Source organism: Oculina patagonica, chromosome 1 (assembly GCF_052425735.1).
Source record: "Oculina patagonica isolate OP01 chromosome 1, crgOcupat, whole genome shotgun sequence".
Taxonomy (NCBI): Eukaryota; Metazoa; Cnidaria; class Anthozoa; order Scleractinia; family Oculinidae; genus Oculina; species Oculina patagonica.
Window position 1 is genome coordinate 35,998 of NC_135758.1, and position 23,780 is coordinate 59,777.

Consider the following 23,780-nt stretch of genomic DNA (forward strand, 5'->3'; position numbering starts at 1 on the left):
GCTTACAGGTAGAGATCGCACCGTGGGGGAGTCATTTTTCGAAACAGAAGCTGGTTAATCAAGCCTAATGCAAGCAGTAAACCCCAAAATGCTTTGTTCACCATTCAGAGGTTCTGTACTGTTACCATGTACCAACATGCACTCTAGCGTGCAAACAGGCTACCTTGGAGGGGGGTATGGAGCAAAAATTTCCGAGTGGAGCAAGCCAAGAGTGGTCATAGAAGATGCTCGGCTTCAATATTTTTTCTCAGCTTCCTCCCAATGCTGATCCCACCTCCTCCACCATTCCTTGTAAGGGAGCCTGTTCACGGGCTGGTCACTCATGAATGAACTTTCATGTGTGTAGGTGGAACTCTCATGTGTGACCATTCAAGTCAAAGCTACTGAGCATAACTATTGTTTTCTAACATTTTAATATTCAAACCCATGAAGGTGAAACTGCCCTTTTCAATAACTGAAGTGTGTGGAAGAGAGGAATGATTGGACCTTTTCAGTTTGCTCATACTTTGCACTCTAACAGCCAGGGCCATAACCAGACCTTTGCCATAGACGAGGCAAGATCTTGCTAGATGGTTCTGGGGCATTCCTTTCAGAAAATTTAAAAATCCAAAAGCTCTGAAACTTTCAGAGTCATTTTTCATAATGTTTTCTTTATAGATTCAAAGAGGTCTATGACCTACTCGTGAATGTGTTAGATATATTTGAATCGTTCCTTTGAACAGTATAGTATCGATGGAAAATATTCATTATAGGGATTAATAATAATAATCAACTAATTATTTAAAAGAGGGTGAACATATAACAGGTCGCTTAGGTATAACAATTACTTTTTTTGTCATTTTAATTGCTTAGCAAACCGATGGCTCAGTGGTACAGCTCTGTGTTCTAAAGCCTGTGACCCGGGATCGAGTCTCATACCCTGTGGCTAAAATTCTTCTTTTCTTCTTATTTTTTTTCCACGGATGTTATATACATATCTGTCTTGTATAGAGTTTCGTTACTCCTTTACTGATTATCCTTTAATAAATCGTGCCGTGCTCTAACCTTCCCAGTCTTTTTATAACACATACATAAAGTCACTGGTTATCGTTTCCGAATGTTCGCGGTTGTTATATAAGAAAAGGCAATATTTCATCGTTTGGGACACGATTGTTTCTCATTTACAGGGGAAAAGTATTTTCTACACTTATTTCTTTGAAATGATACCTTTGTAAAGCTGTATTTTTATTCACAGCCAAGGGAAACGAAATTTAGAAGGCGCCGTGAGCATACCTAATTAGCATAATGTTAACAACTATGGAAAGATGGCTCAACTTCCCCACTATACTCGTTCATTATGCATTCACGAGTAAAAATCAATCTTGTTCATCTGGGGATTATTTTCCCAACAAAAGGTATTTTGTTTTCAATTTTGCATAAAAATCTAGACAGGCAAGTGCCTCGTCTTGCCTCTTGCTAGTTATAGCCCTGCTAACAGCTCAAAAAGAGGTTGCTTGTAGTGGTTTCAATCGCGTTTAAAATAAAAGTCACAAACTCATTGTAAATTATCCGTGTTTATTTCAAAGATTACAATCTGTAAAATGCTTGCTGTGGCTACCTAAGAAAACATTAAATTATTGCAAAACACATTTACATGCCTGTTGTAAGGGGGCCTGTACACATCATTTACATCCTAAAAGGTTTTGAAATAACATTACTCTTGGGAACACAATTCACACTAGTTTAGGAGGAACAGACCAGCACCGTATCAATATTACACTGCAAACTATCCTGTTTGAGCGCATCACATTAAGCTGTTATTGCCATTCAATTTGTTCCAGACCAGAAAGGCGATCCTTGGTAGCCACCTTGATGACCTTTATTTTGTCCCTGTTTAGGCCCCTGTACTTGAGACCCTCTCTGGGATGTTCCAGGCTGGCCTGCTTCCATATGATGGGCCATGTGGTGATGGTAGTGGGACGGCGGGTGGTGTTGCTGGACAGGGGTCATCATCGACATGAAGGGGTGTCCTGTATGAGGATAGCTGCTCAATGGACCATGTTGTCCAGTCATGGAAAGACTTAACGCCGGTGGTGGAGGTGTACCACCAATGAATGGTTTGTTTTCATTGAACTACGTAAAGGATCAACAAAAAAGAAAAATTTATATAACAGTAATTCACCAACAGAATCAAAGTGCACTATTTGTAATAAGACTACATAACTTCTATATCCCTGCAGTCCAGGGAGAGCTTAAAGTATCAGTAACTTACCTTTCCAACTTGAGGCTTATAAGAAGCTCCAGACAGATCTGAAGCACTGCTTACAACTGCACCTGTAGACAGATAAAAGAAAATCTTTATAAGCATTAACATGATCAATGGAAGGGACATGGTGGAGGTTTTAGTACAACTATCATAGTCTGATAGATAGATATAACTTTATTAATTTATACAAGATCGTAGTTAAGGCTGAAAGCTTATGGGGTTGTGTGATCATTTGAAGCAAGATGTTACAAACCTGCATTAGACTTGCTTTGTGATGGGGAAACTGACGTATGGTAACCAGACTTTCCAAAGTCATGACTCTGACCTAAATCGTCGTATCCTGTTAGAAAAGGGAAAAAATACAACTTTGCTAAGAACTAAAAACAAAATAAAACATTATTGTGCAATCATGTCTGTGTTTTATCATGAACTTGGTCATGTTGTTCAGTGTGAATGTTTTAACCCAGTGGTATTTGTTTTGATAATCAAGGTTGCCCAACAACTTAAATAAATCTTGAGACCAGGAATTATCCAATTGACTATTATACTTCATATTACAAACATACCTGATGCAAAATTATGAGTTCCATGTTGACCTGAGGTGTAAGCTGATTGGTATTGAGAAGCATTCCCATGTGTTTTGGTTGGCATCTAAAATAATGAACCAATAATGAGAAATGGAAAATAAAAAAGCAACTAAATAACAGCTCCCTGTTGTTGAGACGATGTAAGTAGTAGTCTACCTGATACATGGGCGTGGTGTAAGCAGGGAAGCCCCCAGCCATCATACCAGCTCCAGGGTAAAATGCTAGTCCACCGTAACCATAAGGGTGTGGCATTGTCGTAGCATTAATGTAGGCTTGCTGTTGCAGATGTGCCTGTGGAAGTGTCACAGTCTGGTTTAAAGATGTTGGAACTGGAGATGATGCATCGGTGCGTCCAAACTTCTGATCACCTATCAAACACAATAAAACCACAAATTATTTGAATTGTAAGAGAGAAAATCATTGTTCGGTTATCACGTTTGTGGGACAGGTTTGCTTTGGTCTTAAGAGTGTCTCCATCTACAGGTCAGAGTGACTTGCTTTATGAAACTTATTCAAATAACCATGTAACAATAACAATTCTCTATATGCACTTAATATATCACAGGCCATGTATGCTTACCATGAAATGTTGTAGACAGGCCTTCTCTTCCAGCTGCCTGGAAAGCAGGCATGTCATAGTAAGGAGACTGCAAGGAAAAAATGGATAATCATCAGCAAACAGATATCACTGACTGGGTTGCAATCCTCAGTCATATGCAGGACATTAGGTTATGATGAGAGATGCTTCTTGATATCTAAAACATTCCCAGGAAACCACTCTTTGACCCCATCTGTGTCACTAATAGGTGGGGGGGGGGGGGGTTCTTTTTCAGTGAGCATCAAATCCTTTTCTCATTTCTGGCATGAATAAGGTGGGTAAGGCAAAGTCTGTGTTTGGCCCATCAGGCCGCAGCTTATCCTGGTTTCAGTAGCATGAAGGGACTGGGAATATTTCTACTCCCACCTCTATGGGATGCTAGTCCATCAAAAGGTTACCCCCAGCATTAAATTCGCCGGTACCCATTTATACACCTGGGTAGAGAGAGGCACTGTGAGAGTAAAGTGTCTTGCCCAACAACACAACACAATGACCCCGGCCAGTGCTCAAACCCATATTATTCCACCTGAGAGTCCAGCCTACTAACATTCGCCTTCCATACCTCCCTCTGACATGAATGAACGGCATGAATTCAGAACTTAATTGTAGAAAAGAAAATGACAATACCATTGGTAACCTCTGAAGATCTTCATAGCCATATGGCAGGGGCTGCAAGGGAAATAAAGAATGCAATACATTTAAATTTACACACAGGACAAAATAATCAAAAGTGGAAAACTTGAAAAGCAATAACCAAGTACTAATGAAATTACTTACATAAGCATGAATAAGGCCTTGCTGCATGCCATAAAGAGTGTTCAGTGGCAATACTCCTGGAGGTAATGACGGTTTGGCTGAAAATTAAGAAAACAAGACACGCCAAACTTTAGCTGGGGAACAAAAATCGACTTACTGAACTGAATTATCATGATGCCCAGAAGAAGAAGAAAGGTACACATTCAAAAGTAATTACAAGTGTTTTTAGGAAACAATGTATCTTTATGTCATGTAAACTTACTAGTGTGCGACACTGGTTTGCCTGTGCCTGACATGGTGACTGAAGTGAAGCCAGATGATGTAGAGCTAGTAGCCTGATTCATTGTGAGAGGCACAGACACCCCAGGTGGAGGCTGAAGTGGTTCAACAGAGGACAGGTCATTCCTGGGAACACTGGTGGACACGACAGAGCTGCTTAGTGAACTGGTACCAAGCTTATCTTTTGTTGATGGCACTGTTGGCTGGGTCACATGATGTTTCTGTAAGTTTAAACATTGCATAGAGTGTAATTGAATCTCTTTAATAGTGACTGCATGATGGAGGTGCTGTATTACAGAGGTAGAGATTGTATGACCAGTTGAACTGTCCAATATAGGGAGGTCCATATTGAAGGGTATTCATAACTATAAGTATAAATGTACTTCAAACTGCAAAAGTGAACAAATACACAAAAGTCCCCTCAAAACAAGCAAACAAAAAAACCAGTGTGGATCTAAAAGATGGTATGATTTTTTCCATTCACGTGCTGGTTTTGTCTAGTAAGTTTAAACTTCAACAGCCCATTGAATAAGATTTACCTGATAAGCTCTTGTCTCTAGAGTGATATCTTTCTGCATCGTGGAAGACAGTGCTGGTCTCAATGGTGATGAAGAACCAGCTTGGTTGAGATTTGTCCCACTCAGAGAAGGCGATGGAATACCAGACTGTTGAAGACTGGCTGAACTCTGTTGATCAGTAGAGAGTTGTGGCTTGGTTGGAATGGAATTCTCTCTTGAATCCAGCTGAGGAGGCAGTGGGATTGGCTCTGGTGTGATTTGCTAAAGGAAGGGAACACAACGAAAATTAGATATTAAGTTTTGCTGGATTTGTTCTTTTTGCCAATACTTTTATTATTACCTAATCCTACAAACCTTAGTTACTTGAGGCACAAGAGGCTGTTGTTGTGCTCGAGGTGACGGGTGCTGGAAGTGCCGCGGTGAACTATCCTCTAATGTTGTCACACTTGCTGAAGCTGATGCAGTGGTTGCTATGGTAATGGGTGTGGCCATAGGAGAGGATGACAGACTTGTCACGACATGCTGTGTTTCCAATGGTGGACTTGGTGACTCACTGCTAGTGGTTGAACTAAAAGTGTTCATACTCACAGTTAACATAACAGCTACTGATAAAAAAGTTATCAACTTCTCATTTGACTGATATTAGAAAAATAATTCACCTTTGCTCATCAGATCTGGTGTCTTCTACTTCAGGCAGAGGTGCAGGGAACTCCTGGTAAGTAAAGAAAACAAACTGTCAATGTAGACTCTATGAAATTTCTTTAAAAAAATATCTACACATATACTTTTACCACATCTAAAGACTAACTGAATTCCAACTCACCTCCTTTTTCCGTGGGCTACTGACAGAATCACCACCAAACTCCAAATTTCCAAACTAAAATCACAACAACATCAAAATTTAATATGTTTGTATCAGTAAAAAATCCCACCAGTAAAACAAGTTAAAGAAAACCACTCAATATGTTTAGCATGAAAGCATGAAAGTCTTCAGGCCAAATTCAGAAATCTTTGGAAGACCTGTTCAACTTCTGAAGCATTCTAAAGTCTTCAGATCAACTTAAAAAAAAGTTGGGGACTACTTTTGGAAACCTTCAGAAGACTTCTTGTCAACTTTGGAAATCTGTCAACTCAAATGGAAAGAAAAGTAATAAGCACTCCTAGGACATACAATTTGAGATTTATTGTCCTGCCCTCCTCCAATCAGAATCCAGTTATTATGTTAAACACTTACTTGAACATCAAGACTGTCATTCATTGATCCAGGCATCTCCACAGCTTGAACAGGAATCTGGGAACACACATCAACATCAAATTACTTTGTTTGTCATCAAATGTATGTACATACATAGAGGTATTGCTGAACAGATTCTATAATGAATTTCTACCCATTTGGGAAGGTTACCTTCCATTCATGACAGCAAACTCACTGCATGGACATGTATGTGAAAAATTTGCTATAATTATTGTAGTTTAATAAGCTAAGTTGCTCAGAACACGCTTCCAAAATAATGATTAAATCTGACATCTCTTAGTACTTACTTGGCTTTTTTGTGACTTCTTTGTTCTGCTTGTCCGTGGCTGTCTTTGAGGCTGAGCTTGAACTGTTGTCAAAGAATTCTGAGGTGACACACCAATAGATGAAGACAGATTGACTTTGTCAAAGAGCTTACTGAGTGAGTCTTGATGGTTACGTATACCATGCAGCTCTCCAGGAAGTGGAATGCGAGGCATAGAAAACTCAACTGCAGAATACTGATCTTTACTTGTAGGTTGACTTGAAGCAAGTTTGGAATGTATTATTGCCATGTCAACACTAAAAAAAGGAAAAAGGCAAAGTCAGCCAGAAGTTACTACAATATTGGCCATAAAAAATGCAACACTTCAGAGATACACTCAAAGGATAAAGGCCCTCCCAGGGTTTTCAGCAGTTTTGTAAAGTAGCGGACATAGTTGAGAAAGCACCGGACTTGGAACTTTTCTTGGCGACGCAATGCGCTTCGCGAGTGCCGAAGGTGCAAGCACCTAGGGGGAGGTCTGCCCCCACGAAATTTTTAAAAAAGAACACTCAGAAATGCCGTTTCCAGTGTCCAGTGTTTCTGGAACCCAGGAATCAGTCTTCCAGGCAGGGCTGCAGTTAATAATAAAAATAAAAACTTTATTTATCCTGAAGGGCCAATCAGTGGGAGGGGGGAGGGGGGGGGGAGAATGGCAACAACAGAATTTTGAGTTGTTTATTATTGCAAATTGTTTCTGTTATCCTCTAGTCAGTAAGTTCATGAGATGCTTAAGTAAAAAAAATATAATGTTAAAAAAAACCCCAAACATTGTTATCAAAGTACTGGACGTGGAATGGGAAACGGCCGGACGATATGTCCGACCTCCGGCCTCAAACGAAAACCCTGAAAGTAACTGCAATGTGCCTAGGGTATATACTGTGCCTATACTCTCGGCACAATGCAGTTATTCAGAGTGACCTTTATCCTTCTGAAATTATCAACAGGAAATGGGTTTAAGAGATAGACTTGATTTGCTACTTTCTTATCAACATTGATCAGTTTCTTAAAATCAGGAGTCAAGAATGCTAGCCAAAGTTCACCTCTCTGGTGTAAAGTGAGCGGTATTCTCAGGAACCTTCTGTCTACTGTCTGTAGTTGATGTTGTAGGGTCTGTCGAGTTACTGACTGACTGTGTGTCCACATCCCATGAGACTACAGAGCTGTCGGAGTTTGTTGGCCAGGAATGCGAGGATGAAACTGCATTGTTAAACAACGTATCATCTGTGCTTGATGTTACTGACTGTAAAAGATCATTACATGCAGTATATTAAACAGCTGGATTTGGAAACAACAATGCAGTTGGCAGCAAATCAAAACTTTTAGCAGACAGAATATTCACTATGGAATAAAACGGCTGATCAAACCATTACTAGTAACATCAGCATTTTAATTAAAAGTGATTATAAAACGAACTTTTTGATTTTGAAACTTTGAGGCTAGCTATATCTTGACATTACCTGTTCCACTGGAGTCCATTCTTCAATTCCCCACTCTTCAGTGGTTGGTGGTATTAGATCTCCTGTGTCTGTTGATTCAACAACAAACTTGTCACAAATAAATTTTCCTGTCTTAAACCTGGTTTCTTTAGAATGTGCTACTCCTTATTCCCTTTAGTTGACATTTTAGAGTGGCTTTCAACTGAGTGTCAAAAGCAATCAGAATTTGCTTTGGGTCAATTTCTCACTAGTTCACTGGATTGCTTGTGTCTGTTGCAATTTGCCATGAGTTTGGTTTTTACAACACTCAGTTGAAAACCGTTAGATGTTTTTCACTAGAAAAGATATCAATATTTAAATGTCCAGAACAAATGAACCACAATGAAAAAAGTATCGCCATCAGGAAAGAGAAGTCTTTTACGCATTAGAACTGAAAGCGTATCTCATAGAGCTTGTAAGAAAGTCTCTAAACCATCCAATATATCTACTCACGTTCTGTCTCCTTCTCTTTTGAAATGTCATCTTCATTATCTCCCCACATCTCAGTACCTGGTCAAAACATATAAAACATTTATAAATCTTTTTGTTTAAGAACAGTATTCACATGTACAATGTAACTTACCATTCACTGATGGTCCATTTACGGCTGTGGAATTTGAAGCATTTCTGTTTCCTCCACCAAATCTGTTGGGTCGATCTCGACCACGAGATTGGAATGATCTCCTAAACATTTTGTGAACAAAAAACAATGTCATCAAACAGTGCATAATAGTATTTTAAGGGCCCTATCAACCCTCCAAGTTTACTTTTTTCCTAAGTGGCCATTTGGCCACCAACTACTCAAGTTTTGGTCGCCAGTGAAAAATTTTAGTCACCAAATTAAGCTGATGCTTTCAATCATTCCTCTCAATTTTAGTCGCCAGGCTGGCGCCCTTGGTTCAAATTTAGTCGCCAGCTCCAAAGTTTTAGTCGCCATGGCGACTAAAATGGTCTAAAGTTGGAGGGTTGCCTATGGGTATCTTACAGATTCAACATCCTGTATAATATTCAGCATAAAGTGATATCAGTCAAAACTCTGGCCCATTTCCTCTTTTAAGTGCATGGGATACTTATTTCTTTTGTATGCGATGTATCGAGTGTTTTCCCATGTTTGGTACCAGTGACAGCTGTAAATGAACCTGCTTCATGTTCTGATTGAATTCATCACATTATTATTATTATTATTTTTTGTGATCTGCCACATGTGGTTACTTTGCCATTGGTTCTTTGCCAGTCATGGAAACTGCTTTAAAAACAAAACACCAAACAATAAACAAAAGTAAATAATAAACAAAAGCCTTCTCACCCTGGCCTGCCACCTCCTCTTCCACCCCTCCTTGGTGGGCCACCTAAAATAGAAATGAAATCAATCGGTCGGTCGGTCAGTCAATACAGTGCCATTCCGATTTTTCAAAACCACTGATTTCTTGAACCCCCAATAACTCGCACCAAAAGAGTTGTTTCCCTTGGACTTGCTTCACTCAGTCAAACACAACAATTTTACTCCCAATTTCTAGAACCAATTTTTGTTTCCCTTGGAGGTTTAAGAAACTGGGACTCCACTGTATTTATAGAATCCAATCTGTTTCCAATACTGAGGATAAGTTTTGTGATAAACCAAACAATGGCAGTAGAGATACTGTTAAATAACAAACTTTTTAGCCAAGGAACACTATCATAGTTATAAGAAAGCAAGGTACAAGATACGTACCTCTGCCACCAGGTTTGCGATCATTCCATCTATCCTCCCTTGAGCCTCTTCCACGTCCACTCTCTCCAGCATTTCTGTCATTGTTGTTAACTGTTCCTTCATTCTTATTATCTTTTTCTGAACTGTTTTTGTGCTCTTCAGACTGTCTACTCCTCCCTAGGTACAATGCAGAACAAAAGGTAATAAAAGTTAACAACCACGCAGATAGCAAGCCAAATAAATACAAAAACCAAGGCACTGCAACAAATATGAAATACAGAATTTGTCCTTTAAGTAAGCTAATAGCTACAACCATAAGACCAGGGGTCACCATCACTTGAATTTTTTCACAGGCAAAAAAAACATTCAAAAAAATGTTTAACTTATTGACGTGCACAACAATGAACCACTTTTTACCAACAGCTTCCTAATAAACACAACTTTAATACAGTTTGAAAGACTAACAAGTGTTTCAAGTGTACCTTTTCCTCTAGGCTGTCGCGGCCCTCCTGGTTTAGATGATGTTGGTGCTGTAGTCGTCGGTGGTGTTGTCTGTGATGTGGGGATGATTGTATCTATGCCTTGAGTGACAGGAGTTTGATGTTTCTTCTTTTTGTTTGTTCTCATAACCCATTCAGTCTGCAAAAGGTAGGAATAAAAAGACTGTGCTTAAGCATAGAGAACCATCAGGTTGGTGCTACATGATCCCATGTAGTTCTTTTGAGTAAGTCGCTGTTAGCAGTGGTTCAACCATAATTAGCTTCAAGATTTTAGCATTAAGTATAGAGAGCTAAAAACTGCACATAGCAAAGATTGACTGTGTTTGTTATATAAAAGGAACTGGTACAAATTTAAAAAATGGAATGAAACAAATTGCCTAACATGATACATTGCAGAGAAGAAAACCTAATTAAGTTGAGGTGTCCAAAAATCAAACAATATCCCATACCTGATCTTGTCGTCCTTCCAATAGAGCATTAATTGCAGCTTCAGTGTCAAAATTACAATCATGAAGAGCAATGCTCACAGTGTCGTAATTAAAACCTGTCACATCAGACACCTAACGGAGAAACAATGTAAACAATTCTTTAGCAACTGCACAAGTGAATTTGACAAGCTGAGTACTTTTTGATTGCAAAGAAAACACATGGTCATGGGTGCACAATTAAAAAACAAAACTGGTGAAGGTGGCACAATGAAGCTTCATTTCCCATAAGTATGTTAGTTCTCTCTTGTCAATATTGCTAATGATGGACAGCCAAAGTAGTATCCTACAGAGTTGCTTACATAAACCACTGTGGAAAAATGCCCTTTGACCTTCTTTACAGGCCCTATTTCCCAGTTATGATTACTTGTATTGTGCTGCACCACTATCAGTTTACCTGCTTGATCTTGTCTTTCATTGCTTTGGAATCTTCTGTATTTAAAAGCTGGGCATATCTGATTTGTTCTGCAGTAGGCTGTAAAACAACAAAAAACCCTAAGCATACCAACAACACTATAGTATTGTCCATGGTACTTCTCAGATGCGCTGAAAACTTTGTAACTAAAGATGGTTGAGGCCTTTGTAAGCACAGTGCTACCAGCTCCTTATGAACTCACTCACCCAATCCAGTTATTTGGAGACAAGTTCTACCAAATAGTGTAAATCAACTCACGATATGACTAAAAACTCATGAACTGACTGGTAAAATCCCATACTGAATTTCAGTTGAAACATTGATTTCTAACTCCTTGCTTTACCATTTTTGTGACATATTTTTTGCATAATATTTTTAGGGTGGAATTCACTTGTCACACATGAATTTTGCTATAGTAATGAACAGATTACTGTATCATGTACACCAGAATACAATACAATTGTAAAGAATTAACCTGATGGGGGTAGACATAACTTAACTAAATGGTAGAGTATTTGGCTATTCAAACTTCCTAGTAGATGTCAGTATTTCAAATTTATCTTTGGAATAAAACCACAAAAGTGGTTGATATTTTCTGTTTTGTTTACATTAATGGATTAATTTAAAAGCTTTGAAGAAAGCTTATATATTCTACCTGTAATGAAGAAATTTCAAAGCAATTCATAAATTTTACAATAAATTTTTGGTTTTGTGAAGTTATCAAGTGAAGTGTCTGTGAAAATCAATTTATAAATGAAGTATAATTAGATACAACATGCCATCAATTATTATGACTTAGTAACCACCATCAAGAATGGATTTCAATATAGCTTAACTCAAGTTTAGTGAAATAGCTCGAATTAAGGCATGTGGATTAAGGGAACAGGCATATTTACCTTTTTAGTAGTCATACCGTCTGTGTGTTTGGTTTGTGATGTTGGTACTGCTGTTCCTCCTTTCATTTTGCTGGTTCCCTATCTGTACAGTATATACAAAGTATGTACAACGTTCCTGTAAAATAAAATAAAATACAAAATATCGAATGAGGACGTTCATAGGGTATTAGACATTAATTTCAAGGTTATATGGATTGAATTCTACCCTCCTGGCGAAATTCAGAAGTGAGTTGTTAGAACGGAAGTGCACACATACGTCAAAGGCATATTTAACAGTTCACCTTATTCCTTGCGAAATAAAGGCAGTCCTTCAATTTTTTTCTCGTGATTAAGGGAAAGGATATTATTCTATTTTAAAAGGGATTGAGAAAACAAGAAAATCTAGGCGTGTAGTCCACAGAAAATGACAACGAACTACGATTGAGTCACAAATCCAAAATGGTGAATGACTACCATCAAGAAGCTAAGTACACTCCGCCACGATGAGACATAAAATTCGACTTTTCAGGCGAGTCAAACCCAATCCAGTCATCCAATTCACTGAACATTATCCGTATTTAAACGGAAGGGGTAGCTATGCTCTTTATAAAGTAGAAATATCGTTCAAAACATCAATAAAATGACAACTTGTGAGTCCCATTGCATTGGCATTTGCCTTGTACATGTGCCGATCACTGAAGGCAAACTTTCGTTTCTTCGCTCCTCGCTACAGACCTCCACATTCAGGACGCGCAAGGCAATCAACAGTACAGACTTCAGATGAAGATTTCTTCCCATACCGAGGCAGGGTGAAATGATTAGCAAAGGATACGTCCTTATACGTGTTTCCTGCGTGGAATTAAACCCAGGGTGTACGACAAAAATGCAACAATATTTCTCCGCCTCGCGGCCGTAAAATCGCAAGATCCATGTAAAATACGTAAACTTCTCGGTTAACACTTGGTTATCGTTTAAAAATCCATGAACATGAAGAGATACTTACGTATAATTTTGCTGGAAATTAGAAGCGAAGACTTTTGCCGCTGCACAAGACATGCAGGACACAATACATGCGTTTGGCGAAATTTGTGAGGTCACGTGCTACATAATTTTGGCGCGCTCTCGCGGGAAACTGGTACCGAATAATCATCAGCAGGAAACATCACTGCATCTCCGGTATACCGGTACCCTCCCCACAACCCAAATCGCTAGTGATTTTTTGCTGGCTTCCGTTTTTCTCGGAAAACAATGGTATATGCGCCAAAGTTCCAACGTCTTGTGGGGTTGCAGTTTCTGCTGTGGCTGTGCAATCATATCCTGGAAACGCGCTTAGACATGTGCCTAGCTGTTCGGGTACTAATGTTGTCCTCTGCCTAGCCTGCGAATACAACCGCCTCTCATTCGCTCCCGCTACTACGTTCGCTCTTCGTAGCGGGAGCGATGAGAGGCGGCTGTATTCGCAGGCTACGAATACCCCCCCCCCCCCTCCCCCCCCCCCCCTCCCCCCCTCTTCGTAGCGGGAGCGAATGAGAGGCGGCTGTATTCGCAGGCTACCCTCTGCCGTTTACGCTCTCTCATCCTCTCGCTTGTTTATTAAAATAGCGCTTACAAACATCTTTGTCGCGTAACAGAGGCCTACCAGCAGGTCGTGAGCCTGTGGCAAGCTCACCGTACAGCATGTCCTTCAGGAGTCGGTTATCTATAATAAAACGGGTAATTTGATTCATATTCGAGCGGAAACTTAATTGTTTCGCCAATTTCTGTTGACGAAGAGTTAGTCCTCATGCAATCTCGTTCCGATCCCAGCACCACTTCCACTAATCATTACGTAGTCGAACCTTCAAACGGGTAGGCATTTTTGTCGCCGATCGTCCTCAAGTTGCTGAAGTTGCATATTTCACCCTTAATAGAAACCTCCCCGCAACGGCCCCTTATGGGTCCTTTGTAGCTTACGGTCTAGACTTTCAATAAAGTCCGCTTCGCTCGCTTAATTACCGTGTAAACTACTGTGAAAACTAGTGAGGTCGACTTGTGGCAAGTCTTCTTACGGTCATGCAGGCCAAGCTACGCTCTGGGACATTGACAAAGGGGGCGTGATAAAACCAATCAGGTTTGAAAATTTTGCTGATTCTCAAACCCGCAAGAGGGATTGGCGTACCATGGGCTCGTGTAGCCTGAATTTCAGACGTATGAACTATGCTTAACATACAGCTTCCTCAATGTCTTGGAAGGGGTGCTCGTGGGCGGCATCTCTGATTCTCAGAGATGCGTGCAGGCTTTCCCCTTTCATTTTTGCTCCGCCGGTCGAGCGCTACGGAAAGCCTGTTCGCAGGCTAGGAAATATTGTACCCTAGTTACTGAGCCGAAATGCGTAATCAGCCGTCAGAGGCTTTGTCTACTGTACTGATTTCCAGTGATATCAAGTCAATGACCAGAAGACATCATCACAGGGTTTTTAATGGGCCAAATTTGGGCACGGTTGATAACTACAGAATTAGTGGATATCACTGGGTGTCTGTACAGGATATGTAAAGGCACATTTGGAAGGCATCTTAGAAATAACCAACGCACACAACTTAAAAGTTGACGAGCTTTATTAAGTTTGCTGCAAACGGTCGTTTTAATATAACATCTCAAAGGCCTCAGCCCAACGTAAAGACAAAAAAAAAATGTTAAAAAAATTGCACTAATCACTTGACTATGTTACACATGATTTGGCGTCTTGCAGTAAAGCTTAATTTGGAAATCCTTGTTAAAAATCTGCGTTTTCCCCTTATATTTCTAATAAGAGTCCTCTAATGTTCAGATTTGATACACGAAGCGGACAGTACTTTAAAGATTCCCTGTTTTGTGAGAAATAGTGAAAGGGTATAATAAAATGAGCCAAGGGTTTAAATGACGTTTTCTTAAAAGTACGTTCTTACTAGTAAGAGGAGTGTTTAACATTCTTTAAATTGCCTCTTTCCAAAAAAAAGTTTAAAACAAAAAAACACGATTTTTCAGAAAAGCCCTCAGTAAATAGAGAGGATAAACAATTTGAGGTCTGGAGTCCTGTACAACTAAACATGTGACGGTAAAGATTCTTCCGCTGATCAGTCTCTAATAATTCTTGCCTGAATACTGTCGTACACTGCAAAACAAAAACAAATATCCTTAGTTGTACCTTACAGCTACACAGTTATCACAAAATACAAGTACAACTTACAATTAACTATTTCTGTCATTGATAGCATTGTCTAACTCAAAGTGGAATGAAAGCTGTTACCCAAGTTTAGCTGAAAATTCATTACTGATGAAAGTTGTTGCTATAAAAGTCTGTGCAAATTTATTTGTAAGTGCAGTCAGACCTCCTACATCCAGGAACCTTTGGGTGCATGGTTAAGTGTACAAGTTGAAAAAAAAAAAACGAAAACGAAAAAACTGTGCACTTATAAATGATCAAACAACTCAAAAAAGTTTATGGCAAAGATGTTCAGCTTAAGCCCAGGCCAAATGAGGATGAGAGTTGACAAGAGTTAACTCTCATGAGAGTTTTCGTCAACTCTCACTGACTGTCATCAACTCAGGCCAAACGAGAACGAGAGTCTGTTAAACTATTATCGACTCTCGTGAAAATTTGAGCATGTTCAAAGTCGATGAGAGCACATGAGAGTCGATGAGAGTGCATGAGAGTTCCATACCAAATGAGAGCAAGAGTTTGAACGCTCATCAACTCTCGTCCTCGTTTGGCACGGGCTTTAGAGAGGAAAGAGAATGAGTGCCACAAACAATCATACCCTCACCTTTGTTGGAGGAGAAACTGTGCAAAATTAATCTGTGATTGGTTGCCTCCAATGGTGATGATCCTGTCATTAGAGCCTGGAAGAGGATCATCGATCTTGATGTTTGCACCGCTACGCTGTCTGTAAGATAAACCAACAAATTAGCAGTGAGAGGAGTACAAGCAGATGCACTAGGTACTGACGTTATTTTCTTACCTTATTTGTTTGATTCTTTCTCCTCCTTTTCCGATAATGGATCCAGCCAACTGTAATAGTCAATAAAATACACATCACTGATGATTGCAGTTCAAAGTTCTTCATACACAATGTAGTCTATTCCATTTTACCTTTTTTGTCAGACACCACACACACAATGGTGAATGTAATTCACAACAAATTAAAATTATAATGGAGCAAACAAAAAAGGCCTACCCATGCATGACAGAACAACATAATTTAAATGGGTATATTTCAGATATGATGTGACTGAAAACATGAAGGTGAAGGTGCACCAGGGAAACATTTGCATCTGAAGTGAGTTGGTTGGTATTGGACTTTGAAATGTAACTATGCTAAACACTGTCTAAAAACATTCAAATTTGACACAATTCTGTAAACCAAACTGCTTTTGGTTGATAGTTACAAAAGTTTAACTATGCTACTTACATCTTTGGGGATGGTAACTTGTGTTGAAGTTTGTTCCCCTCCAGGTTGCACCCCACCTCCTCCTTGATTCCACTGACCTTCAGCCAAACAAAATAAAGAAAATAATAAAAAACACACATTCAAGGAGTTGCAGTGACCATTTTTCCTCTACTACGCATGTGCAAGTTTATTTTTTCCCGAAACTACAGAAAGATGTATCAATTAAACCAAAAGAATAATTAAACAAAAGCATTATCAAAGCAACAGAAACAATCTTTACCTCCCATATCTCCGCCCATGTTTGCACCACCACCCTGCAAGACAAAAAATAATTGCAATAAATATCTACAAAAGGATAACATCATAACCTAATAAGGGCACTTTTGAGATGACTCAACATCCTCTTGGAGAATGTCACTTTTGAATCTCTTAGAATGAGAAAACTGCAAACTGTGGAAATACAGAAAGGAATGTAACTTACAAAATCTTGTGAGAAGTTTCCTCCATATCCCATGTCGCCTCCGCCAAAATTACCACCACCGCCTCTTCCACCACGACCTCCACGTCCACCACCCCCTCTACCACCTCTGTCTCTCCCTCCACCCCTTCCTCCACCTCGACCTCGTCCACCGCCGCCGCCACCAGCTCCATAACCACCACCATAGTCCCAGTCATTCCCTCCTCTGGATGGATCATACAAAGACACTGGCCCTTTTAAGGGTGTCTAAATTGAAAACAAAATAACAAAATACATTTCAAAAACTATACGAAAACATTAGACAGGTTGTGAACTACATGCATCTTCTACAACAGGTAGTTGGCTAAACAACCATCTACTTCATGCTTCAACCATCTACTTGTGAAAGATAGCAACTACACTAAATTGTTGTAAGAACCCTTTAAAGCAATAGGAACGTAAATCAAGTGCAGCAACATCGTTAACATGTAGCAATAAAAGCATCAGGTTGCTTGGTCCAGCAATAACGTCATGAACTGGACACGAAATCCATACAACAGGGGGTAGAGTAGAAGGTTGTGATGCCAAGCTTGTTTGTTGCAAGTTGATTGCTATGAACAGAGTAACCAGCAACATTCACCAAGTAACAGTCGCCAGCTTTTTTGAAAACCCCGATACACTGCGCTCACTTGCTGAACTTGTAGCATGACAGTCTTTTGCCATGCAGATGTAAACAAACCTTTCAGCTAATACTTATAGTCAAATTAATTTGAAGAAGAAGACTATTGTGTTGTCCTTGACAAATCAAACCTGCCTAATGGATTAAACTTAAATACCACCAGTTTTCTTGCTAGAAATGCTTACTTCATTTAACTGGTTAATCACTTCCCGCGTGCAAGCCACTATCACATCATCAGTACCTGTAGAAAATAATCCCACAGTGTAACATCAGATAAAATAGAACAGCAAACAAAATGCTATAATAGCAATAAATTACTTTTTCTAATGTAAGCAGCACAACTGACAAGAAAAAAGAACCCACCACGAATAGAGACAATTCTTTCTGTTGAATTTGGTAAACAATCAGCGAAAACCTAAAAAATAATGATACAGAGTGCTTTATTGTTAACGCATGATGGTTTTCTGCAAACTACTTTGACTTTTCTGTTGGCCACACAATATTGTATACAGAAACCACTGAAGTTGGAAGAAATGCTCACCTTAATCTGTGCTCCAGTTTGCTAAAAAAAAAAACAAAGTGTTATTGTTATTTCGTTAACTATTTGGTAATGCAAACAATTTTTAAGAACGTATACAAGAAAAAACCTTCCTTCATTCTTTCTGCAAATTTTTTTTCCCTGTGCATAAATCATTGTCTTTTGTTGGAAATGGGGCTAATTAGTAGGTTTTAATTTTATTTATCTTTACTGTGTCATCAGTCTTTTTACGTTTAGTAATATTCATATTAAATAAAGTCTTTATCTTATTTGAAAACATTTCACAAACTACAGCTGAAGAGCAAAAATGTGAATGTCTGCATGAATGTTACAAACAAAATCAAATTGGTGTGATTTCTACATTTTGTTCAATGGTTGAATGTTACAAATCACATTAGCTACACAAGACTCTTCATTCTTTACCACACAAAATGTCTCGGAAATAAGATTTGTTAATATTCAAGTATGAATGCATGGTTCAAGCCATAACCTAAGTACCTCTCTAGTTTCCTTGATTTTATATCCACCTCGTCCAATTACACTCCCAACCTGACTTCTTTGGACAAGCATCTGAATCTCTTTGCCATTGGGATTTTGAGTTTGACGCTAAAATCAGAAAATATGGCAAACTGTATCAAATAGAGGTATTTACAGATAATTCAAGTAACAACTGACAAGAAATCCATGACTTTAAAGACTACATCATGAGGTATAGAGTTGCAGTTCTGTAACATTTTCTGTTAGTACTGGTGGTTTCTGTACTTGTTCAGTTACTGTTAGCAGTATTTCTGCCTGTATTCTTTATATCTTTGAAATCTCCTTTCTGACTGCCACACATATTTAGTGAAACATCAAGAAACCACCTTCTGGTAAATGTATAATCTTGTTATTGGCATCCTTGACATAAATTGAAAATTTAAGAAGAAATAAGAGCAGGGAAAAATTAAGAGAGGAACATCACTTTCAACGAGTGTTTTTGCATAAAAATTCCCATTCTTCTTAAAAAAAAAAAAACAACAACAACACAGAGGCAAGGGAAGGTACCGTAGTTATTCGGTTATAAGGCGCACTCGGTTATAAGACGCACCCCAAACTTGGCAACATTGTTATGCTAAGTTTACAAACTGAAAATTCTCCAAAAACACTCGGTTATAAGACGCACCATGAGTTGAAGAGTTGAAAAGATGTAGTGATCAATTTAAGGACAGTTTTTTCTTACAAAATTTGAATGTTTGAATGTTGTTCATACTCCTTGGACAATCTTCGAGTAAAAAGCTAACATTTCCTGCTAAAAAATACGTAATTCCACTTGAGCAAAACATCTTTCCATCGTTCATATCATGCTTCGAACTTAGCTGCTGAGTAACCTGGCAGATGTGTAGTTACCAGTGGCCACTGAGTTTGTAGCTTGGTTACCAAGTCCTCAAGCATGCTTCGTATCGCTACGAACTTTGTTTATCGAGTGTTTTTCAAAGATTCTCAAGCTTTTTGCTGTTTTCCTTGTCTTCTAAAGTCATTTTCCACTTTCCACGCTTAGAAGGTTTGTTTCAAATGAGTATGCTTGGTTTTTTTTGTCTAATTTCAACAAAATGCTGGCATATACAGGTGTTACTTAAACTCCTTTTATATATCCGCGATAAAAAACTTTGCGTTTAAACTAAATGTTTCTTATATCTTTAATACTGTAAAAGTCAATAAACAACATTAAGTGTTTTCATTTCTCTTGTTTTAACTGTAAGTTCCAGTAAAATGGCGGTAATAAGATTTTGTTGGGCGAAAATACTCGGCTATAAGACGCACCCCAATTTTCGCATGAACTTCCCACAGAAAAACAGATTTTTCTCGAAAAAACCGTGCGCCTTGTAACCGAATAACTACGGTACACTATATACATTTATTACCTCTCCAATCTTTGGTAAGCACTCTTGAAAAATACTTAAAGCGTCTTCTAGGGGAGCAGTTATTGTCAAGATACTGAAAGTAAATTGATAACGAAATGAGAAAAGACACATGGCTACAAAGGCTTAATAATACCTCAACACTATGTCACCTATGGTACAATTTCACAGTAGCACACTGAGTCTATTAAGCTATAGAGCCATGTTTGTTTTGAAAATTAACCCTATGTTTGTATTGAAAATTAAACCTCAACTTTCAAGAGTCCTGGTGAAAGGTTTAATTGAAGCATTCCAAGCCAAAATGTGAATGAGTCATAAAGATTTGTACTCAACAATCAGTTTATACTAAGGATTTCTTTTATTACAATATTAATTTAAATGGTTAATATTATTCACGCAAGGCATTTCAAAGATACCACATTGTACAACACATACACATCCACCACTGACATCGATCAAACAGTGTATAGTAGCTTTTAACACATTGAAACTAACTTTTAGGTTACTTCGGTTTATGATAGGAATTAATCCCGTTACTTAAATCAGCATTACACCGTAATGTCATGCAGTGTAACGTTAGGGACGGGAAGGACACACATTAACGTGAACCATGGGACATACCGCTCAGGGGAATTGGTATCCGGGACATTGACCACTGCTTTGTACTTGGGTGAGATCACGACAGGGACCAACACAGGGCAGGCAGGTGGATGGATGGACGGACAGACAGTTGGGCAATTGGGAACGGGTGGCAAGGGATGGGAGCAAGGAGGGAATAATAAGAGAAAAAACAACAACTTAGCAGGGATAACTATTATTCCAAGAGGCAGAACAGAGCATCTGACAACTACAAAGGTTCTTGATTAGCTGGATAAACTACAAGGGAAAGGAAGGAGTTAACAGCACGCATTTCAAAAGCCTTGGAAAATGAAGTATTGTAACTTCAAAAGTGACAATTCAATAATACATTTAAATAGATACTAGAATGGAGTGAACTTTAAAGATGACACTACCACCAAGATTTGTATAACATTTTGACAGATTAATCTTTCCCATCACTGTAGAATGCTCTTTGCAAATACTCATCCCTTTGCACAAATTTGATGTAACCTTGTCAATTATGAATACATGATCAAATTTTGCCAGTACAACTTATCTTGAGAGTTCCATACATTACAGGGATGCTAATGAATTAGAAGTAATGAAAATGTAACCAACCCTCAGCTTTTCAAATATACAAAGTGTCAAACATTGTTCTTTCAGTGAAAGAAGAACAGAATTATTTTATCATTCTGTGATTAAACTTCAATTGGAAAAAACTGTTTCAGAGTAAAGTATGTCAATAGATACTGGATAGCATGTGGCAAGTAAAAAGGGTATTACTTCATACCTCACTTCGTAATCTTTTCACATTCTGTCCACCCTGATAAAATAGAAAGTAAAATGTTAAATAGAACAAAAAGTCAATGCTTCTAAAAGAAGAAAAGACAAAGATGTTGTGATCAAAAGCAACAGGACTTAAATTAACAGACTCTGTGATGCACTGTATGAACTAAAAGGTATGATGTATAACCACTGATCATCTGCGTTAACATTCAAGTTATTTATATGTACATTATCATTACCAGAAACCTATCTGGTGATTTTTTTATATAAAAGGTTATTGTCAAACATCAACAAACAGATAAGAGTTATATCCAAATACTCTATCAGGAGATACGATGGTTTTAAAATACAATGCATATGTTGTGGTTTAATTGTATCTATGGTTTAAAATTTTTGAAACCAGTTTGATTTTTATTTCCCTTTGTTTCTGATTATGATAATGAACATAAGACAATGAAAAATAAAAATCAAGCTGGTTTGAAAAATTTTAAACCAAATATAAAATTGAACCACAACACATACATGTGTGATATCACTCAAATTAGTATTACCTTGCCAATAATACCACCAGCATCCTATAACACCAAAAAGAAATTTAAAGGTTAACATTAAAATTGAATGTTATTAGAAGTAAACAAAAACAAAGATCAAACAGGTTTGATAGAAAGCTACTTGACAATCAGGTCAGACAGGTATGAAGAATAACTGGAGAACGGTAGGACACATTTCGACAAAATACTTTATTAGGTAGAGTGGTTAATCTGCCACTGTTGGAGCTGCTGGTATAATATTAGTCTGACCTTGCTCTCAAGAAGGAAGCGTAGCGTTGCTGACTGGCCTGATCCATCTTCCTCGTCCTTTGATCTCTTAGCATGAACATTGCTATTGTAGTCCTCCTCTGCCGGTCTCTTCATCCCCATCCCTGTATTAGGCAAAAACAACAACAACACTAAATCAAAGACAGCTAGATGATAAGCTTTTTCTTTTATAGGTTTCCAGATTCTCCCCCAGTAGGTTAGTGGCATATGGCTACACATTGCTGGCAGTGAAAGAGCTTCTAAGATTATAAACTTTACTTTTAAGCACTAATGCTTGTACAACACAAGTGAACTGCACTAAAATACAACATATCCACATAATTACCTTGATCACCTCCCACATAATTACCTTGATCACCTCCGTGTTGTTCCATGATGAATGGCTAAAATGTGCGTTAGACAATCCTTGTCCTACAACAATAGCACAAAATAAGACAACGATTTTGCCAGGGGAGAAAATATGGCAAAAGTAGCACACATTACGAATCAAAAACATTCTTGTGTTTCAATAAAACTATAGCGGCACGAGTGAAGTTTCAGAGAACAAGAATGCTGTACAGCTTTTTGACCAAAGCCTATTATTTATACTGCAAAGATGCCAGGATCGGTTGAGATACCAAAGAAGTAAATTTCTTTTGTTCATGTGATCAATACATCAACTGCTCACAGTAGTTGTGTAGTTATTTTCTATTTCATGGCATATTGAAATTTCTACTTAATAATAACAAGGGATCACTCTGCAGCTTGCACTGCATTATAACCTATATTTCAAAGCACCTGGTAAAATTCTCAAATAACAAAACTACATACATGTATCTTTTAGCAGCTTTTAGTAACTTAACTTCTTCCATAACGCAGATACGTTTTAAAGCAATGCAAGGAACCAAAAGAAGCAACTCGACTCTCCTTGTGGGAAAATCAATTGTTTGCAAGAAAACATACGCGGAAAATTTCCATTTAGAAGACATGATTCAGCATACATGCATGCAATGGTGGATAAAGACGAAAGCATTAAGTGATTTCTGCAGGTGCTTACGTTTTCGAATTAATTGATTGCCACTCCAGTATTACAGAAGGGGCAAAAAACTCTAAAGAAAATAAAACTGTAGCTTTGCCAAATGATTTTGACCGCTTTTATCATACAGCTTCGGCGTGCACACAAATACAAATTGTGTGCATGCATACGTGAGTATTTTCAGAGGCGATTTCCAACAGTTTACGACGAGAAGCACGTTCTTTGATAGTTCTAAAGGCGGAACAAGTATTCAGTTGACCTTTTCATGCTATTTCTTTTCAGGAAGATGCAATAAAAATGTCAAATAACCAAAGTTCTACTTACCGAAATTTGCCTTTTCCGTTCCTCGCCAAAACACCTGGTGCACGCGTTTTGGGCGCTTGCTAAGCACTATGGGAATAACTCCCAGAATGCGTTGCCAGCGCGGGCAGTGTTTGTCACGTGACTGTTGAGGGCTCATCTTATATATCCCTCTAATCAATCAACACTGATTTACTTCGGGGATTCTGGTTCCTTCCCCTGGTTTAAAATACGCATGTCAGAAACATATGAAAAATTCATAGCGAAAATAAGTCAATACCAGGCATATCCATTCTTCCCA

At 38.4% G+C, this 23,780-nt stretch overlaps 2 protein-coding genes across 3 annotated transcripts; both read right to left on the reverse strand.

Annotated features, from left to right (window-relative positions):
- Positions 1 to 1,537: 1,537 nt before the first annotated feature.
- On the reverse strand, positions 1,538 to 13,102 carry LOC144651353 (uncharacterized). Its single transcript, XM_078511297.1, has 26 exons — positions 12,986 to 13,102; positions 12,004 to 12,118; positions 11,090 to 11,167; positions 10,657 to 10,767; positions 10,190 to 10,346; positions 9,729 to 9,884; positions 9,324 to 9,366; positions 8,601 to 8,701; positions 8,471 to 8,527; positions 8,000 to 8,067; positions 7,583 to 7,782; positions 6,526 to 6,799; positions 6,218 to 6,274; positions 5,807 to 5,860; positions 5,643 to 5,695; positions 5,338 to 5,551; positions 5,005 to 5,244; positions 4,449 to 4,686; positions 4,208 to 4,284; positions 4,058 to 4,099; positions 3,413 to 3,479; positions 2,989 to 3,200; positions 2,812 to 2,896; positions 2,499 to 2,585; positions 2,252 to 2,313; positions 1,538 to 2,112 (listed from the first exon to the last, which is right to left on the reverse strand). Exons 2-26 carry the CDS (start codon positions 12,067 to 12,069, stop codon positions 1,807 to 1,809), a joined length of 3,105 nt encoding a protein of 1,034 aa, XP_078367423.1. The 5' UTR covers positions 12,070 to 12,118; positions 12,986 to 13,102; the 3' UTR covers positions 1,538 to 1,806.
- A 1,456-nt stretch (positions 13,103 to 14,558) lies between these two features.
- Positions 14,559 to 23,598, reverse strand: LOC144651394 (heterogeneous nuclear ribonucleoprotein K homolog). 2 transcript variants are annotated; one of them, XM_078511333.1, is made up of 17 exons: positions 23,504 to 23,598; positions 22,514 to 22,575; positions 22,147 to 22,268; positions 21,898 to 21,921; positions 21,351 to 21,383; positions 20,582 to 20,625; positions 19,964 to 20,036; positions 18,561 to 18,668; positions 18,066 to 18,086; positions 17,888 to 17,939; positions 17,710 to 17,765; positions 16,870 to 17,112; positions 16,669 to 16,702; positions 16,410 to 16,486; positions 15,960 to 16,009; positions 15,765 to 15,884; positions 14,559 to 15,112 (listed from the first exon to the last, which is right to left on the reverse strand). In XM_078511333.1, the coding sequence occupies exons 2-17, from the start codon at positions 22,536 to 22,538 to the stop codon at positions 15,082 to 15,084; spliced, it is 1,113 nt and encodes a 370-aa protein (XP_078367459.1). In that variant the 5' UTR covers positions 22,539 to 22,575; positions 23,504 to 23,598; the 3' UTR covers positions 14,559 to 15,081. The 2 variants fall into 2 exon arrangements, with proteins under 2 accessions (XP_078367459.1, XP_078367451.1); XM_078511325.1 differs by having other exon boundaries at positions 22,490 to 22,575; positions 23,504 to 23,574.
- Positions 23,599 to 23,780: the final 182 nt, after the last annotated feature.

Excerpts from the sequence above, each read along its gene's own strand:
- LOC144651353 (XM_078511297.1), bottom strand. The coding sequence starts at position 12,069 with ATGAAAGGAGGAACAGCAGTACCAACATCACAAACCAAACACACAGAC. Across the intron at positions 10,347-10,656 it reads TGGAAGGACGACAAGATCAG|ACTGAATGGGTTATGAGAAC; the intron begins GTATGGGATATT and ends TACCTTTTGCAG. Across the intron at positions 3,201-3,412 it reads CCTGTCTACAACATTTCATG|GTGATCAGAAGTTTGGACGC; the intron begins GTAAGCATACAT and ends TGTGTTTGATAG.
- LOC144651394 (XM_078511325.1), bottom strand. The coding sequence starts at position 22,538 with ATGGAACAACACGGAGGTGATCAAGGTAATTATGTGGGAGGTGATCAA. Across the intron at positions 20,626-21,350 it reads TGAAAAGATTACGAAGTGAG|TACAAAGCAGTGGTCAATGT; the intron begins GTATGAAGTAAT and ends ATCTCACCCAAG. Across the intron at positions 20,037-20,581 it reads GATACCAATTCCCCTGAGCG|TATCTTGACAATAACTGCTC; the intron begins GTATGTCCCATG and ends ATTTACTTTCAG.